Source organism: Mustela putorius, unplaced genomic scaffold, assembly GCF_011764305.1.
Source record: "Mustela putorius furo isolate JIRA1106 unplaced genomic scaffold, ASM1176430v1.1 tig00000640_pilon_pilon_pilon, whole genome shotgun sequence".
In the NCBI taxonomy this organism is placed as follows: domain Eukaryota; kingdom Metazoa; phylum Chordata; class Mammalia; order Carnivora; family Mustelidae; genus Mustela; species Mustela putorius.
Window position 1 is genome coordinate 1,643,052 of NW_025421432.1, and position 19,006 is coordinate 1,662,057.

The 19,006-nt window shown below is 38.2% G+C and overlaps 2 protein-coding genes across 8 annotated transcripts in view; one reads left to right on the forward strand and one right to left on the reverse strand.

Moving 5' to 3' along the window:
• Positions 1-1,099: 1,099 nt before the first annotated feature.
• Positions 1,100-8,249, reverse strand: CCDC59 (coiled-coil domain containing 59). The gene is made up of 4 exons (XM_045082957.1): positions 7,941-8,249; positions 6,749-7,058; positions 4,080-4,179; positions 1,100-1,584 (listed from the first exon to the last, which is right to left on the reverse strand). Exons 1-4 carry the CDS (start codon positions 8,092-8,094, stop codon positions 1,423-1,425), a joined length of 726 nt encoding a protein of 241 aa, XP_044938892.1. The 5' UTR covers positions 8,095-8,249; the 3' UTR covers positions 1,100-1,422.
• Positions 8,250-8,280: 31 nt separating this feature from the next.
• The window catches only part of METTL25 (methyltransferase like 25), a 146,991-nt gene continuing 136,265 nt past the window's right edge, over positions 8,281-19,006 (forward strand). For all 7 annotated transcript variants that reach the window (XR_006607529.1, XR_006607528.1, XM_045082955.1 and 4 more), the window contains exon 1: positions 8,281-8,539. Coding sequence is in view for 5 of the 7 variants with exons in the window: in XM_045082955.1 (XP_044938890.1) it covers positions 8,281-8,539 (259 nt within the window). In the remaining 2 variants the exon portion in view is untranslated. The remainder of the gene's footprint in view (positions 8,540-19,006) is intronic.

A 19,006-nucleotide genomic window follows, 5' to 3' on the forward strand; every position in this document is an offset into this window, starting at 1 on the left:
AAAAAAAGAAAGAAATTGTGTGTGTGCTTCCCTAGTGAAGTCTGAACTTTTTTTTTTTTTACCTGATTGTAAAAGATTACTTTCATCCTACGATATTATTTGGCATTTACTGCTCTTTTAAGTTGCTTGGAGGAAGGAATTCTTTTCTAAGACTAATTCCTTAACTTGGACCTTGCACATAACAGCAGCTACTCAAAATTTTTTTCAATATTTTTAAAATGAACTCAACTAATTTTTTACTCACCTCCCAAAAGGACTAGATCACCTCCCTTGTCCTATCCTATCCTGATAAAGTGCCTCCCTTGTCGTATCCTGATAAAGCGTCTAGAAGTAAAAGAAAAACACAATCTGTAACAGCAATTAGTTGAAAAATGTTACTGTTTCACAATGTATTCTCTTTACTGATTAGCCACATTTAGGGTTTTTAAGTTGGCTCCTTTTAATGGCAATATAATGTATTACAAATTCCTAAGTCACGTTTTTCTACATAATAAAGAGCTCCTCTTCTTTAGTAAGCTGTTTCCTCAGAGTCTCCTATTGCACTTTTTTAAAATGCAAAGCAAACAGCAGAGTGCCAGAGCTCCCTAAAACCTTAATCCAGCATCTGCTACCATTTAGAAAACTTAATTATACAACGTTGTACAAATATTATTATAGGGATGATGATAAAGTAGCCCTTCTCACTTTGTAGTGTTCTTAAAGAGGCAGGAGAAGCAGTATTGCAGTCTTTTCCTTCAGCTCACAAAGGTACCAAGGGGGACAACACTGCTAATGTTCAGTGACAACATTCTTCCATAATAGGATCCCACAGAATCTGAAAAGCTTACTTCTTGCTGTGACCCTGCTCAGTTTCCAACATCTTTCAAGATTTGACACCAATAAGCTATGTGCTTCCACTTAGGAGAATGTTTGTAAATACCAAAAGGAACGCTTACACCAAACTCTTACTTTATAAAGACCATGTGGTAATAACAATGGAGGTAGAAGGTAGCTTCAGCATTCATGTAGCCTGCCTTCAGGTTTCTGAATTTAAAACCCTAACAGCTGATAACTAAATGTAAGCACTTCATTGTAATGATTCATTGAAAGCTGTGCTCTGTTAATTTCAAAACATTTTATTTCATCTGAATTTCATATGGTACAAAAATATTACATGATTAAACATGTTCAAATAGAGAAGTTCTTTCAGTTCTTTGAGCCACCGTCCTTCAAAGGCAAATAAATAAGAAACATATTATGTAGAGCATACAAAGAAAATTTTCTTTCACAAGAATAAAAATATTTGGACATTTTATACTTAGTACAGCTCTGCAGCCTATTTTATGTTAACAAATTTAGTTAATTGATAGGAGGTACAGGACAAATACAAAAGAACTCAGTAGAGGGCAGATATTTTCATCCTTAATTAAGAAAATATCTGATTTAATTTTTTCCTTGTATTTTTTTAAGAAGATACTCCATTTGTAAATTAAAGTTTGGCTGGCCCTTTTTAGTCTTTTTGCTCAGTATTTTGAATGCTTCCATTTTCTTCTTTTTATAGAGCCGCTGAGCTTCTTCTCTCTCTCGTCTTCTCTTCTCAAATTCCTAAAATTATTAACATAGGTAATTTCCATTAGTAACAATCAACAGACATACTTCAGTAATTGTGTTGAAATAGCTATCACCATACAAATGCTTTAGGTTGTCTTATATTTTGCAAAATGGGAGGGGTTACCTGTAACCAAAGTAGTGTACCCTTTGCCTTTACACTATAATGCATACTGTAACATAGAGTAATATAAACTTATTATAATTTTTTAATTATTTGGACACAACTAAAATTAGAGCACAGAGGAAAGAAGGCATATTTATGTAAGATTTCATCATTTAATTAATCTTCTAGAGTTAGAAGAGACTTTAAAAATTATCTACTCCATATATACAAAAATCTTCACTTCCAGAATATCTGGTATTTTTTTTTTAACTTGCCATTTGACAGGTTTAATTCAGGAAACATTTACTGACTCTACACTAGGCAGAACACTGCTAGGCATTATGATTTTGATTAAGAATTATCACGTTCGTTTGACTTGCTAAGATAAAGACTCAAATTCATTTAAGCATAAGAAAAAAATTCAAATTTATATGTAAACCTGAAAAACACTACTTGAAATGCAGAACATTTTACTAAATTAAATATGAAAGTTAAATGAAGGTTCTTAAATAATGCAATATGTACCCTGCTTTGTAATTTCCCCGGTAACACATATAGCCCCCAAATGACTCAGCTTGTATTTGCATGGTAACATAATTATCAAAGTGCCTTCCCATAAGAGCATATTCCATTCTTGTAAAACTTTTATGCTAAGCCATTACTTTCATCTTACAGATGAGAAGTTGATTCTCAATGATACTGAAAGTGACCTGCCCCAAATCCCAAATACTCAGCACAGCAAGTCTCACATCTAGATCTCGTGAATTCAAAGTCTGATTAGCACTCAAACTTATGGTCTCTTATGGCTCAGTACATCATTTATTTTATTAAGCACAAAAGTTCTAGAACTTATTTATGAATTAAGGTATGTGCAATCTAGTTTACCTCTCTGGAGTTTCTTTAAACAAAGTAAAAAAAAAAGTAAATTAAACAGTCTTACCATCTATTATGGGTGCTTCTTTGATTCCTCGTGATTGGGCATTACAGCTTTTTATACTGACATTCAGTATCTATAAGTTCTAAGAAACTGTCAATTTTCATGACTACATAGCCCTAGTATTTATAAAGAAAATTTTAAAAAGATACTAAATGTTTTACAGTATAATGGGCTTTACCTTATCTGGTATACTATTTACAAAGGTGGCAGATGTCAGATGGTTGGTTAGAAAAGAATATAATGTAACTAACTATGATTTCTCTATGTACTTACATAGAGAAATGTTTTTGCTTCACCCTAGTCTACTAGTTTAAGAATAATCATGAGAATTTTAGATGTTAAACTTCCAGATTTCTTATACAAATTCTAAAGCTAACACATAAAATAAATTGTCAGTATGATTTTTAAAGTAGTTTGATTGATGTGATAGCCTTTTTAAAGTGATAGATTAATAAACCTTCAATACAAAAAATAAAAACCACAGATTAAACAAAATTTTGTTGAAGCTGTGGATAATTTTATTGTACTCATTTGTAAAAAACTTTTAATTATGGGTTTCTGAATAATAAAAGTTGGTAATTTTTTGTTAATCTAGGAAGCTTTTTAATAGGCAAGATCGACTCTTTAAAGAAATATTTTATTCTAAGACCTCCCTCCGATTTTTATTTCAATGTAAAATTATGATAATCATTTACACTTTCCTTAGTAGTCTCAAATTTTATTATACTAAGAATTTCTTTTTTTTTTTTTTTTAATATTTTATTTGTTTATTTGACAGAGAGCTAGAGAGAGAGCACAAGTAAGCGGAGCGGCAGGGAGAGGGGGAGAGAGAGATGCAGGCTCTCTGCTGAGCAGGGAGCCCGATGTGGGGCTCGATCCCACGATCCTGGAATCATGACCCGGGCCGAAGGCAGCCGCTTAACCAACTGAGCCACCCAGGCGCCCCAAGAATTTCTTGAGGCAGTTGTTAAAAGTGCAACTTCTTGGACCATACCCTTGAAAAATGTTGCCCCATATGCTCACAACCTTTAAAATCCTATTCTTGGGGCGACTGGGTGGCTCACTTGGTTGGGGACTGCCTTTGGCTTAGGTCATGATCCTGGAGTCCTGGGATCCAGTCCAGCACTGGGCCTCCTGCTTAGTGGGGAATCTGCTTCTCCCTCTGACCCTGCCCCCTCTTCTGCTCTCTCCTTCTCCCTCTCAAATAAATAAATAAATAAAATCTTAAAAAATCCCATTCCTGACCAACTAGTATCTCTTCTCAAAAATAATATAAACAATAAAAGAATTTGACTGTTTAAATTCTCCAGCTCTGCTCAAACTACTCATTTATTCAGCAAATATTTACACAGGACATACTATATGGACATACTAAGAGACACAGCTTTACATACAGCTACGTTTAGAATAAATTTCAAAAAAGGAGTTAAGTATTTTAAAAGATCTTACTTGTTTCTTAGCAGCACGCTCAGCCTGTATTTGTTCATATTCTTCCTGTGCTTTTTGATTCGATGTTTTCTTTTTATTTTTCTTTGAAACAGTAATGGAGCTTTTAAAGATAAAGATATGTAAGTCAAAGGATTAAAAAAGTGACGTAACCTGGGATGCCTGGGTGGCTCAGTTGGTTAAGCAGCTGCCTTCGGCTCAGGTCATGATCCCAGCGTCCTGGGATCGAGTCCCACATCGGGCTCCTTGCTTCGCAGGGTGCCTGCTTCTCCCTCTGACTCTGCCTGCCATGCTGCCTGTGCTCGCTCTTGCTCTCTCTCTCTCTCTCTCTGACAAATAAATAAATAAAATCTTTAAAAAAAATAAAAAATAAAAAAATAAAAAATAAAAAAAATAAAAAAGTGACGTAACCAAAATTATGAAGTAATTACGTCAAATATAGTACTTGCACAATAAAATCTCAGTGATGCAAAGTAATAGAGCAGGGAGGAGAGGTTGGCAAAAGGAGAACAAAAATCTTATAGTAAAATGTCCAAATAACATGCTAAAAATAGTTACAGCTTTCAAAATATAATTAAAAAATGGTAAATGGAGAACTCTTGAAGAAATATTAAACCAGAGACAATACAAAAAGTCCTGAAAGCTCCTAAAATGTTAACAAACAGGAAACCAGCACAATGGCAGAAATGACAGGCTGGAAAAGGCATTAAATTGAAGGAGGTGAAAGAAGTTATAGATGAAATGAACTTTAATCCAGAGCGCTTTGATCATCTCTTAATTCATCTACTCAGTCATGGATGACTACTTCACACTCCCTCCTTGTTTTTTCTCTTCACAGTCCCTCTTTAACTCTTTGTAATCTGGTGTTTGCTCTCTCTAATGAACAGTCCATGCCAGTCATAACCATCACCATGGCTTCAGATGCCACATGGATGCAAGGTCAAAATCCTAGTAAGGGTTATCTATTAAAATCTTTCCAAAGTTACCAATGATTACTTAGACCATAAATTCAAAGACTTGGTCTCAGTCCTATTTTTCCTGGACTCTACAGTATTTGAGAGATGACCAATCCCTACTTTGCACAACTTTCATCTGTGGACTTCACTGTCTCTGTATTACCCTCTTTCTCCAATTATGACAGTTCTATTTAACTTTTTCAATGCCTTTTTTTCTGCTTTTACCTCAAAGTAAGTAATCTTTAAGAATATGACTGTTACTTTCATATGTCTCATGATTTAACCTTTACCTCAGTTATTACCAGGAATGATAATCTACATTTGCAGATTGCCAAAGAACTGAAGTCTACAATTCTAGATTTGCCAGAGCTTTACATTCATTATTAAATAATATGATGCACAAACCTACTGAAAAAATTTTAATGTCTCTGTCTCTACGTCCATTATACTTTTTCCTAGGGCTTTGTTTCCTGTTACTTTTACCACAAATAGTTAGCAACTTTAAAGCACAGTATTTTAGTGAACTAAAATGTTACAATTCCAAGTAACAGCTGGATTTTCTGCTGGTTTAGGTTTCAACAGTTTTTTAACTTGAGATATGTGTAGAGAAAGCTTTGTAAGTTAGCTCTTATAAAACCAAAGTGTTATACAGTTGTGCCATTTGTTTTTTTAACTGTGACCAAGTCTATGTCCTCTGGAAACAAAATCCAGAATAGTATTTTTTTTTTTTTAAGATTTTATCTATTTACCTGACAGACAGAGATCACAAGTAGGCAGAGCAGCAGGCAGAGAGAGAGAGAGAGGAGGGTGGAAGCAGCAGGCTCCCCGCTAAGAGCCCAACGAGGGGCTTGATCCTAGGACCCTGAGATCATGACTGGAGCCAAAGGCAGAGGCTTAACCCACTGAGCCACCCAGGTGCCCCCAAAATCCAGAATAGTATTAATAGCAGCAGTTAACATCCATGAAGCACTTCCTACCTGCCATATGCCTTTGTAAGTACCTTATATAAATAAACTCACTTCCCAACATCATGAAATGGGTCAGAGATACCATGGGATCTCTGTGAATAATACACTCTAGAATTGTAAAACATGGCAGCTCTGAATTACATACTAATTATTATCATTTCTATTTCAGAGAAGAGGACACCAGGTACCAATATGTGTCCAGCTCCAGAGTCTGGTACTAACCTCTACATTATAATACCTCTCAAAAGTTAGGTTTTTTTTTTAAACATGTATTAGTAACAGGAGTTAACCATGGTCCCAAAAAATTAAATATACTCAAGAGGCTGAAACCCAAAACTCAGATCTTTTCATTCCAATTTCATTACTTCTTCCATCAACTGAAACTAGCCTAACACATTCATTTAAGCTAAAAGAAAGCTTCCCTGAAAATATTTTTCCATAATCCACTGTGATTTCTGTAACTCCTTAAGTAAGAAAAATTCCAATTCCATAATGTGTCCTATAATCTATTTCATAAAACACTGCTTATATCTACAACAAAGAATCTGAGGGGTGCCTGGGTGCCTTGGTTTCAACTCAGGTCATGATCTTGTGATCTTGAGACTGAGCCCCACTTTGGGTGGGCTCTGCACTCAGCAAGGAGATTGCGTGAGGTTCTTTCTCCCTCTGCCCCTCCCCCCCTTCCACTCACTTTCTAAAATAAATAAACAAATCTTAAAAAAGGATTTGGAAAGAAGACAATACATACTTCATTCTTATGTTACACTGTTCTGCTGACTGAGGCTGCTCAAAACTACAGTACTCTGACAAAGCTTGGTTGATGCCACACTGTTCCTTTCCCAAAGGCTGATCAGCTTCTTCTTCTGACAAAGGCTGTTCAACTTTTCTAAGTTGCTTCCTGAGTCTTTTCTCTTCAGCTAAATAAAGATGTTTCAAATGCTCAGGGTATCGGTCTGTGAACTGGGATTCCTGTGAGGTTTGGGCCTTCTTTTCCTTCCATAACAATTTCTTGTAATTTTGCTGAATCTTCAGCTTTCTTCGGAATGCAAAGCCTTGTCCTATTGAAGAGTGTCAACCATAAATTACTTTCTCAGAAAATAAACTGCATAAAACAATGTAGCTGTTAGTTTAAAAAGGAAAATTTCTTACATCATCACATTCAGAAGCTAGAATTACACTAATTTGCTTTAAAAGGTCATTTGAAGAAAACAAGCTTAAGGTAACGGAATGATAGTATGTTGGTCCTTTTCAAAAACACCTGGTTAACATCAGTCATGCACGCTCAGTGATAAGCCCAAAGAAGAGAAAATGATTAGTGTTGCACAAATCCAATTTACCGCACCCAAAGTCAAAACAAATTCTTTAATTCACCTAAAACAGTTAATCCTCATCTTCAACACTTAAAAAAAAAAAAAACCCTCATATCAATAATTTTACCTTAGAGAAACACTATACGACTTATTTTCTAAAGTAATTCCTACAAGAGAGATGGTCTATGGTTTTCTGGACAGCTAGCAGTTATGAAAAAGTTGAACTTACTTAAGACTTATACAGCCCAAATGGAATTCAAGGGAGCTTGCTGACAGCAAGACAAAAACAAACTAAAGCGAAGCAAAGATCAGTAATAAAAGACTGGAATGCTTTGGAACCATAGATTCTCCGCTTATGGTTTCACCGGAAAACTCTAGAGAAAAATAATTCTGATTAAGAATGGGGTTAAGTCGAGGGAGACACTTAAAAGAATTACAGTTAGCAACACTATCTCTTCCTCCCATTCACAGTTCTGGGAAGCCCACGGCTTCAGCGGGTTTAAGAATGGCTTCCTCTGCCCTAAGGGGGGCCGGGTCTGGTTCCTAAATCCTTCTTCCCTGCTTCGGCGCGTAGCGTATCCTATAATTTAGCAGGCCTTAAGATTTGTAAAAGGCTGTCTTCTTACATACCCTCGCGAACGCTCCCCACGAAGGCCTGCGGGTGATTAGATCGCCAAGTCCTCTGCTTCACATTCTTATTTTTGAATCCGACCGAAGAAACTCCTTGGCTACGCATCCCCAAATCCTCTGCTGACCACTCGGATAACCGCCTTATCGGCGCCATGGCACACCAACCAAGTCGCCAGAAAAACGTAACCGACGCTGTTAAAATACGTCATGAGACAAAAGCAATCCATCACCCAACTAATGTCCAAATCGGAGTTCTATTCCTCCGGTCTTTGTTACTTACGACCGAGTCCTTGCCTTGCGGCTACGTTTGCGCCACCTACAGCCCCGGAGGGTGAGCGTTATGGCGGCTTCTTTCCCGCTCCCAGTGACCCAGGACCTGTTCGCGCTGCGTGCCAAGTTGCAGGAGCTGCTGCAGTTCCTGAGGAAAGCCCTGTCCATTTCCAATGCACATACGGTGGACTTCTACACGGAGTCCGTGTGGGAGCAACTGGTCGACTTGCCCCCGGAGACCGTGCTGGGGGTACTGAGGAAGTCAGTGGCAGAGGCTGAGGCCCGACCCTTGGAGGCGCGCCTCCTGGCGGAAGCCGAGAGGCAATCAGGTAAAGGGCAGGTGGGCGGGACAGGCAGGGAGGAGAGACGGTCCGGCCTAACAAAGCGTCTCCCTGGTGTTAGAAAAGCGGAAACAGGTGTGCGGAAGGGCGGGCGGAGGCTGGCTGGGGGGCAGCGGAAGTGGAGTCTGGTTCGTGGCGGGGTGGGCCTGGGACGCTCTTCCGGGTAATCGCGATCATCCCTGGGTCCCGGTGTCTGTCCCAATTTAAAAAGATCAGGAAATCGCGCGGAGGGTGGTGTTCGAGTAATTCGACCATTTCTCGACTGGAGGGAAAGAAGCGGAACAATGCTTATAGATTCCTCACGGGAACGGCGGAAGATAAATCAGCACTTAATGAAACACCCCCAGGATCATTTCACATGTTGATAATGTCCAGAAAAAAACCAGTTAAATGTGATAGCGGTTGTGTGGGAGGCTGCTTTAATTCCGGGGGTCGGAAGCGGGAGGAGGCGCCAGCCTGCCGTGAGCCGCAGGAGAGGATTTCAGGGCCCGAGAACCGCAGAGGCACAGAGGAGCGGGGCTGGTTGAGGTTCAGGAGGAAAGGAGAAGTAGCGGGAGCCTGGCGCTGGGAAACGGCAGGTGTGATCAGTGTGATGGGAAGCCTTCGGAAGGACTTAACCTGACATTTGAAGAAAAATAATTTTTATAGTTATTTAAAGAACAGACCGATGGAGCAACAACTGAGGTCCGTTAGAAGGCTTTTCAGTAGTACAAGAAAGAGATGATTCGATCAGGGATTAGGATGGTAGTAGTGAAGAACTGGAATATGTACTAGTTCGCTGGAAGCTGATACAAAGTGTCTGCTATGTGCCATTAATTTTCGTAGGCTCCGGGGTTTCTTGCCCTCGAGAAACTTAGATTCTGCTAGGGTGAGTCCATTTTAGAAATAGAATGATGAGAGGACACCATAAGTGGCTTCTGGGATTTCTCTTAACTTTGCAGTTTGCCCTTGGTAGTGAACTTTATTCACTGAGCATTTTCCAAAACGCAAAGTACCATTACGGGGGGACTCCTGTAATAGGACTTGGTAAATACGGGTTTAAAGTTACTGTTTCTTGGGGCGCCTGGGTGGCTCAGTCTTTAGCGTGTTGCGTTGGCTCAGGTCATGATGCCGGAGTCCTGGGATGGAGCCCAACATCGGGCTGCCTGCTCAGCCAGGGAGCCTGCTTCTCCCTCTCCCTCTGCCTGCTGCTCCCCCTGCTTGTGCTCTTTCTCTGTCAAACAAACAGGGAGGGAAGAAGGAAGGAAGGGAGGAAGGAAAGAAAGAAAATTACTATTTCTTGTTGAAAAGTTTGGCATCAGTTTGGTCTCATAATACCCAGTACTTACTCTGGGTAATAAGGACAATAAGTACTTATACTGGGTAATAAGGACAGAGTCCTTATTGGGACACAGTCTCCCAAGTTGTGTGGACACTGTGTGTGTGTCCTGTAAACTGATGTATTTGTAGCACCTAATGAAATACCTGACTTTGTACATTTGTTGAATGGATGAATTAATGAATGACTCATGATAACTTCCCAAAAAAGAAAGGAAATTGTAATTAAATATGAAGCCCAAGATTTTCATATTGGGTTTCACAAAATGAAAGAAATGGCAGGTGTGATCAGTGTGATGGGAAGCCTTCGGAAGGACTTAACCTCACATTTGAAGAAAAATAATTTTTATAGTTATTTAAAGAACAGACCGATGGAGCAACAACTGAGGTCCGTTAGAAGGCTTTTCAGTAGTACAAGAAAGAGACTAAGATTATTTGATATTTATTATTTACCCTGCAGTGTGCTAAGTATTTTCTTGCATATTTTCTTTTTCAACATTTAACATTGAGCGTATATCAGGCTTGCAAGATGGGTTCTATTTTCCCCTATTTGTGAAATTGCAACCTGAAGTTTGCAGTTTGCCAGGGTCACAGCAATGGAGATTCAAACCTGGGTCATCTGAAATTTCTACCGCTGTGATAAAAGTTTACTCTGAATTATTCAGGAGTGAATTACAAAGGCCATTTATTATTACAAAACCAATGTTTTTGTGATATGAATACATTCCTTTTTGTTTGTTTGTTTCATTTTTATTGTTTCCCCTTTAAAAATATAAGAATTGTTTTGTTCACTGCTGTATCCCTAGTATGAAGCGTGGTCAGTGTAAATGGTTAATAGTATTTGCCAAATGAATGAATGAATGAATTACACCACTAACTCATTCTGTTGGGGCTAGGAATAAAATACTACTATCTTTTGGGAAACCTTACAGCCAATTTTTTATTTATACAATGATGGAATCTAGACTACCCATTGTTTACTTTTGAAATGTTTCTGGCCCTGCAAACTTTTACGCAAAATATTCAATTGTACAAATGGCCAGCTGCCTTACTATTAAAAAGAAGGAATTTTTATAATTCATGTTTGTAAGGAATACTAATTTTTGTTCACACAGATTAAAGATCAGCATTTTCTCTATCACTATATGAGGTCTGTTGTTTGTGTCAGAGAAGAACAGTTTTTGCTCTTTGAACATATTTGTGTCTTATTAAAGCTTACATCACATGGTTGCTATGCACAGCATAATTTAGCAGTTAAATTTTTAGGCTTTTGTTCAGATGTGTTTCAGATTCTAGTTCTACCATTTACTAGCTCTTTAACTTTGGGGAGGATCATTCATTCAGCAAGCATTTACTAAGTGTCCGCTGTGTGCTAGGAGCACTTTCCTAAGAGCTAGGGAAATAGCAAATAAAACAATCAACAACCCCTATCTTCATCTTGCTTGTATTCTAGAAGGAAGAGACTTTTTTTTTTTTTATGCCGCAGAGAAAAATCAAGTAGAAAAGGAAGGAATAGACGGGCAGTGCAGGGGGAAGGTATGTTTGCAATTTTAAATAGGTTATTCCAGCAAGAATTCATGTAGATAACTAGAAAAGGAACCTGGATAAGGAGAAAAACGAGTCATGAAGCTATCTGAAAGGGAAGTCAAAGGCCCTGAGGTAGGAGCATGCACTTTGTGTTTAAGGATCACCAAGAAGACTGGTGATCCAAGCTCATTAGGGGCTCTTATTAGTGCTCCATTAGGGGCTCACAAGAATTATCTGGTTTTCTGCTGGTTCTGTATGAGGAGTTACAAATAAACATAATTCCCAGAGCTGCGCTGAGTTAATGCACAGTGTGTGAAAGTACACTAGCAAATGTTTGGCCCAATCATTTGGTGTTTGAGGAGATCACCTTGTTTTGAAGATCCTGAGTGTAGCTATGTTAGTAGATTTCACTTTCCAGGTGATGGTATGGCCTGGTCAGGATCCTGGAAGTTTCTTCTCCACTGTCCATCTAAAAAGAACTAAAGAGGACATACTTAATTCTCTAAAATAAAAACAAAAGATGTTGAAAACAACTATGTTTAATGGGTATAAATTACAAGTATTGTAGATTGAATTGGAACCCCCCCCCCAACTCATATGTTAAAATCTTAACTCCCCATTGGGACTGTATTTGGAGATAGAGCCTTTAAGGAGGCAGTTAGGACTAAATGGGGTCAGTACGGGTGGAGCCCTAATCCAACAGGAAGAGGAAGAGACACCAGGAGGGCACACAGAAAAACTATATGAGGACACAGTGAGAAGGCAGCCATCTGCAAACCAAGGATAGAAGTTTTACCAGGAACTAACTCTGCCATCACCTCTATCCTTCATCTTCTAGAACTGTGAGAAAATAAATTTCTGTTGTTCAAGCCACCCAGTCTGATATTTTATTATCACAGCCAGAGCAGACTAATGCAGTGGGCTTTGCAGATAATACTGCCAGAGTTCAAATCCTGGCTCCACTTCTTGTTTTGTTAATTTGGACTTCAGATCTTTGTGCTTTGATTCTTTATCTGTAATAGGGATAATTATAGTGCCTATTGATAGGGTACTATGAAAGTAACATGAGTTAATACAATAATGCCTAAGAGACAACAGCACTTACCCCATTCATTTATTTGACTCCTGTTTATTGAGCACCTTCTACCTACCAGGCTCTGTTCTAGGCCCTATAGTTATGATACTGGATGCAACAAAATTCCCACCACATAGAGTTTATGTTTACGTGAGCATAAGTGTATAGTAAACCATATGTGTATATGGTACATAAGTAAGTGAGATCAGTGGCGGTAAATACAATGAGGGGAAGCAAAGCAAGGAAGGGAAAGTGAGATGATGGATGTGTGATAGAGAGAAATGCTATTTTAGATTGGGTGACTGGGGAAGTCTTCTCTAGCAAGACAAAATTTGAACAGAATTTGAACAGATACAAACAAAATTTGTTCTGTTCAAACAAAATTTAAACAGAAACTTGGAGAAAGTGAGGGGAGCCAGTCATGCAACTAAGTGAGGGAAGAGTGTTTTAGGCCAAGTGAAGAGCAAGCTGGAGTGTGCTAGGTGTATCAGAAGCACAGGAGAATGGTCCAGGTGAGACTGCTGAGATAAGGTTTGAGAGGTGGTCTGGGGCAACTTTATATAGGACTTTGCGGGCCATATGAGGGATTGGCCTTTACTCTGAGTGAAGTAGAATGCTCTTCAAGGATTTGGTGGGGGGGCGTGATATGTGATTTATGTTTTAAAGGTATGACTTTGGCTTTTGGCTTTTGTGTGGAGAAGAGGCTTTCCGAAGGGAAGGGTAGAAGCAGGAAGACAGGATATGAGGCTAATAAAATAAGTTCACATAATGGCAATTTGAAGAGGTCAGATAGTTTCTCTAGCAGATAATAATGATAAGCAGTGGCCAGATTATTTAAAAAAAAAAAAACAACTACTGGAAGGTTCTGGAAGATGACCTAAGGTAAGTGAAAGAGTTTACCATAGAAGGTTTCTACTGATTGGGTAAGAGCTGGGAGTTAATGGCTTTCTTGCTTTCTTTTGTGCCCCAAGTCCATGCTCACAGATCTGGCAATGGAAAGCTGCATTCTTGCCAGATCATGGTAGTAATGGCAAAATTCAGAGATACAGCAGATAGATATTTAAGGGGTACGTTCTGGAAGCAGGACAGCCACAGAAGGGGTTGAGATCTAAAATTCAAACTCTGCCCTGGATGACTTCTAAGTTTAGAGGTCACATGCATGGCTACATGCAGAGTCCATCAAAATTGCTGGCAAAACTAGGGGGTTAGAGAAACTTCTGGTGAGATTTGTAACTTTACTGCACCTTTGCCAGAACATGTTCCCCAGAGTGTACACAGCTTGGGGGGCAAAAATGAGAAGCTTGATTGAATTCGTGTACTTAAGGAAAGAATTCAAGACTTGTAGAGCAAGTGGAAATGTAGGCTGGGGAGTCCTAGAAACCAAGGTAACCACAAAGAGGAAGAACCTTGCAATCTGACTATAAAATCTTCCCAAAACCTTGTCTGACTGCTGAACTACACAGGTTCTGGAATACCCTTAGTGGGCAGGCTAGTAAACTGGTAATTGAGCAGAAACATCAGAGCTTCACACAGATGGGAGATAGGTTTCACAGTTTGAGTCCAGACGAGTTAATTTCAACTACAACAAACCCTTAGAAAAACAAAATGGATTCACTACAACAAATTATCTGCAATTCTGCTTTTTAACCCCAAATTACTAGATGTTCAAAGAAACAGAAAGTGTGATTCATACTTAGGAGACTAATTCCAAATGAGCCCTAATGTTGGATTTAAGTAGTGATGTTCACAGAATTAAAGAATAGTGTGACCGGGGCAGGGGAAGCAGGGATGAGTTAATTGGAGCTGATCCTGTTGGGCTCAGGTGTTGGATTTAATTGGCTTTTATAACTATATTCAAAGAACTAGAAGAAGGCATACTCTTAGGAATAATCTTGAAGAATTAAAGGAAAATGTAGCATTATTATTTAATTATATGATCTACTTCATAATTCTTTTAACTGGAAAAGTACATGCATATTGACACACAGTTATATTAGTGTTTTATATTATCTCTTGCTATATAACAAGTGACTGAAAACTATACAATCTCACACACTTTCTATGGGCCAGGAATTCCAGGAGCAGATTAACTGAGTGGATCTGGTTTGGGGTCTCATGAGGTCATGGTCAAGATGTTGGCTGGGCTGCTGCAGTTGCTGATTTGCTTCCATGATATCTAACTCACATTGGTGGTTAGTTGGTGCTGCCCATTGGCACAAGGCCTCCTTTCTCACCATGTGCGTGGAAACTTTTATATTTGCACAATGGTCTTGTTTTTCTCTGTGCCCAGACATGATTATGGAGTACTCATGGTCACAGACTTTGTTCTGATATTGGTATACTATGACATTTTTTGTATTCAGTAGGGAAGACCTATGTATGACCTATATGTCAGTGCCAAGGTAGTTATAAACTGACATCTGTCTGTCACAGCTGATTTTTTTTTCTTTTTTCAAAAGTAAAATTTTACCTGTTTTGCAGAGTTGCAGTCAAGATTAAAGATGATATACTATAGCTCTCAATGTAGAACTCGGAATATAGCATGGGTGCAATAAATTGTGACTAGTAAATGATGACGGTCGTGGTGATGATTCTTCTAGTGGTGATGGTATCTTTCCTCAAAAGAAAGAAATTGTCAGGAACTTCTGGAAATGTATATGCCTCCTATAACACCTATGTTCTCTGCCATATTAACAAATGTTATTGTCCATTGGTTTGTCTGTAGTTGCAACTACATCATTAGTCATATACACACCAAAGTACAGTGTTTGCTTTTTTCATTGTTGTATTCTCAGCATCTTAAACAGTTTCTGACATACAGATGAGGAAAGTAAATGATTCTTAAGGAATGAATGATATGTAGAATTTAAGAAACAAAACAGAGGATTATAGGGAAAGAGAGGAAAAAATAAAACAAGACAAAATGAGAGAGGGAGATAGAGAAACTTTTAATCATAGACAAACAGGTTTGCTGGAGGAATGGGGTAATTGGGTGATGGACATTAAGGAGGGCATGTGTTGCAATGAGCACCTGGTATTATATAAGACTGATGAATCCCAGGCCTGTACCTCTGAAATCAATAATATATTATATGTTTATTAACTGCATTTAAATAAAAAAGTGTTAAAAAATGAATGAAACATAGAACTATAATGAGTATTACTGAATGTACCCCTTGAAAAGTTGTACTGAACTAGACAGCTATTATTTCTGGTACAGTCTCTGTTTATACTACGTCTATTATTTTTATTTATATATGATTTGTTCCAAGTATTTTAATTTGAGGGGATAGAAATCAGTAATTATTTTTTCCCTTTGGGAAAAGTTCATACTTCTTTCAGTACATTGCAAATTATAATAAGATACCCTGAGAATTTGAAGGTAAAAGCAAGAAAGGCATCGCTTCAGGTTAAAATTTCTAAAAATCATTACATATGTAGGTGGGATTAGCCATCTGCAGGGAAAAAACCAGCGAGATGGCTCTAAATGCTTTTCTGATGGGACAAAGGGGTTTCCTCTGTCTCATTTCAGAGGTAAGATTTTGTTATACCCCTTTTAAGGGAACAAGGCTGTATCTTTAGGAAGTAATACTAGGTATATAAGTATAAATATTCTCAAATGAATCATCTCTTGGTCTTCAGAAATTTACTGGTTTTCATAAAGTCTGGAAAATTATTCTAAAAAGTAAGAGAGAAATGATAGTCTGAGCTACAGTAGCCAAAATGTTTTATGAAGTAGAAATAGATCTGGAGTACAGAGACAATCAGTTATCCAGCATGATTAAAATTTTCTTTAAGAATATCTGTCTTTATTCTATTTTTAATTTTTAAATTAGTAGACTGTCCTGGCAAATGAATGATATGGATTATTATTATAAATATTCTATTTCTCAATGCATATTAATAAATTTATATCTCAATTTCTTGTAACTTTGTTTAGAATCTGTTGTGGAAAACCTCTTCAGCTCTCAGGAAATCCAGTTTCTATACCTGCAAAGCCATCCTTGGTGACTGCCAAAGCCCAGGGCCGCTCTAAGACCCAGCCTGAGCCTCCAGAGCCTCTCTTGACTCTCTTCTTCCAGCTTCTTGAGGCCATATGCTACTTCTCCTGTTTCTTATTATTGTCACTCAAATGACCCTTTCCAGGATTGGATGCTGAATAAATGTTTAGAATTGGTTCCTTTTGGTGAGCATCTGTGTAATTAATTTACTATCATTTTAACTGAACAATGCAGAAAGTGTATGCCTGTGATAGGTTATTATTTTGTTGAGCTTTCTCTTTAATTATTTTTATTGCATCTTAATAGATTACATTGCTTCTTGGCTGTCCTAAGTAGTTTTTGTTGGTGGTGGTGATGGTGGTGATTGTGGTGTATTGACATTGTGCTAACGTTTAATTCAAAACACATGAAGCCAGAAAATGTGTTTGAAATATAAAATGAAAACAACAGAGAAATAATTGGTGTCATCTGTTTTACTCTGTTGTATTCAACTTCTATTCATTCACTTTCCTAATGTATTTTCCTGAACTCTATTTTCCCTTTTTCAGTTTTTCTGGATCTTTTTAGGAGACTTCAAGTATGGAAATGATATGACACCATAAGATAGTGGCAAGTGTCAGCTCTGTTCCTGGGTTGCTACTGTAATTGTAAGTAAGGGAGAGTAAAAAAGCAAACAAATCTGGGAACCCAGAGTAATTTGTTATCATACTTTGTTAATTTGATATATAGAAAGTGTTTTCAGATTGTTCCTTTTAGGTGAGACCATTTAGAACTTGAATATCCTCCCCATGCTTTTTTTTGTTTTGTTTTGTTTTTTTAAAAAATTATTTATTTATTTGACAGAGACAGAGGGAACATAAATAGGGGTAGTGGGAGAGGGAGAAACAGGCTTCCCCTGAACAGCCTGATGAGGGGCTCGATTACAGGACCCTGGGATCGTGACTTGAGCCGAAGGCAGACGCTTAACGACTGAGCCACCCAGGCACTCCCTCCCCTGTATCTTTCCATTATTAAGATGCTTAGTAAGACAAAGTTCATGAAGATTCCTCTCTTCTGTGGTGTTTTTCTCCTCATTCTACTTAAATTACACTTTAGCCAGTTGGAATAAATTGGAGTGACTTCTATGTGTTTAGATATTCATTTTATACTGTTGTTCATTTAAATTTGGTCAAATCATTAACCCTTCAGAAGCTTGCAATTATGATAACCTGTCTTTATGGTTTATCATGATTTAGATTATTTTCCTGGTTTACAAAAACACCCTGCTTGCCTGCATGGCTTCATACTTGCTAGGGTCTGCATTTGTTTTTGTTTTTTTGACCTCATCACCTCAGTGATTAAAGAGCTTCTCTATAAGAGGCATTAATATTTTTCCTGTTACTCTAGCTCATAATCTGTCAACTCTTATCCCTCAATTTCTCTTGCCTCTGCTGCTTCCCATTCCCATAGCAAATAGTTCTGTTCCCTCCTTTTTAAATCTTGCAACAGAATTTTAGCAATCACTTTGAGCTGTTATTCTTGCCTTCCGACTCTGTATTTCAGTTGTTTCTCCATTCACACTGCTCTCCAGTTGTCTTCCAGACTCATACTTCTGGTCCTGTCGTTCCTCTGCTCAAAAGCCATCCATAGGCCTGCATTTCTACAGAATAAAGTCCTTCATCTTCTGGCCTTATCCACTATCTCCTCTCCAGCTGGAGCCTCAGCTGTTAATATAAGCAAATAGGAGGCAGCAGAGAAAGAATTTGGGTTTTGTGGTCATTACATTTAGTTTTGAATCCTGGTTCCTATACTTTACTGCTGTATTATCTTGTGCAAGTTCGTTCAGCTTTGGAGCCTTAGTTTTCTCCTTTGAGAAATGGGACTCATAATTCCTGCTCAATAGGGGCTGTGTAAAAGTAAATGAAATAGATGTTAAAACCTACCACGTGAGTGGGCATTTAATAAATATTAGCAATCTTCTCTATATTCTACTCCCCTTAGACTGGGCCCAGAGTCAGAAGACCTGGATAATCCATCGCTAAATCTGATTAGCTGTGAATATTGCACAGATATTTAACTGTAGGCCTTAGTTTCCTCAGCTAAGAAGTAACTGCCTAGGGTGTTCCTCAGGGACTGAGGTGGAAAATAGCTGCCCCCAGTCTCATCGATGTGTCTTACATGACCACTAAGTGTTAACTGTTTTTTTAGCCAACATTTCAAAATTGACAGATTTAACATATGCACACGTGCGCACGCACACACACTCGGAATTGTAGCTTCTCTTGGAAAACAAAGTAAAAAAAATCCGGCTGTTTTGCTGCTTATCTCTATGTGGCAAATAGCTCTCTTTATACCCTCAAGTGTATCCTCATCCCCTAGATAGCATCACTGTCTGAATTTCCCTGGCCCTCCAAAGTACTAGAGGTTATGGCTCTTGGTGTGTGGCCTCCAGTCAGTTTCTTTGTAGTCCCTGAAAATGATTTCAGGAGTTTGTTTCACATTCTGGAAGGAGACCAGCAACCAAAAATAGTATGGGTCGCTTGGCTAAAAGTTATC

What these genes read in the sequence shown, in the direction of transcription:
- CCDC59 (XM_045082957.1), bottom strand. Translation starts at nt 8,094, where the DNA reads ATGGCGCCGATAAGGCGGTTATCCGAGTGGTCAGCAGAGGATTTGGGG. An exon ending in CAGTGTAACATAAGAATGAA is followed by an intron (nt 4,180 to 6,748) that starts GTATGTATTGTC and finishes TATCTTTAAAAG; the next exon opens with CTCCATTACTGTTTCAAAGA. An exon ending in AGCGTGCTGCTAAGAAACAA is followed by an intron (nt 1,585 to 4,079) that starts GTAAGATCTTTT and finishes TAATAATTTTAG; the next exon opens with GAATTTGAGAAGAGAAGACG.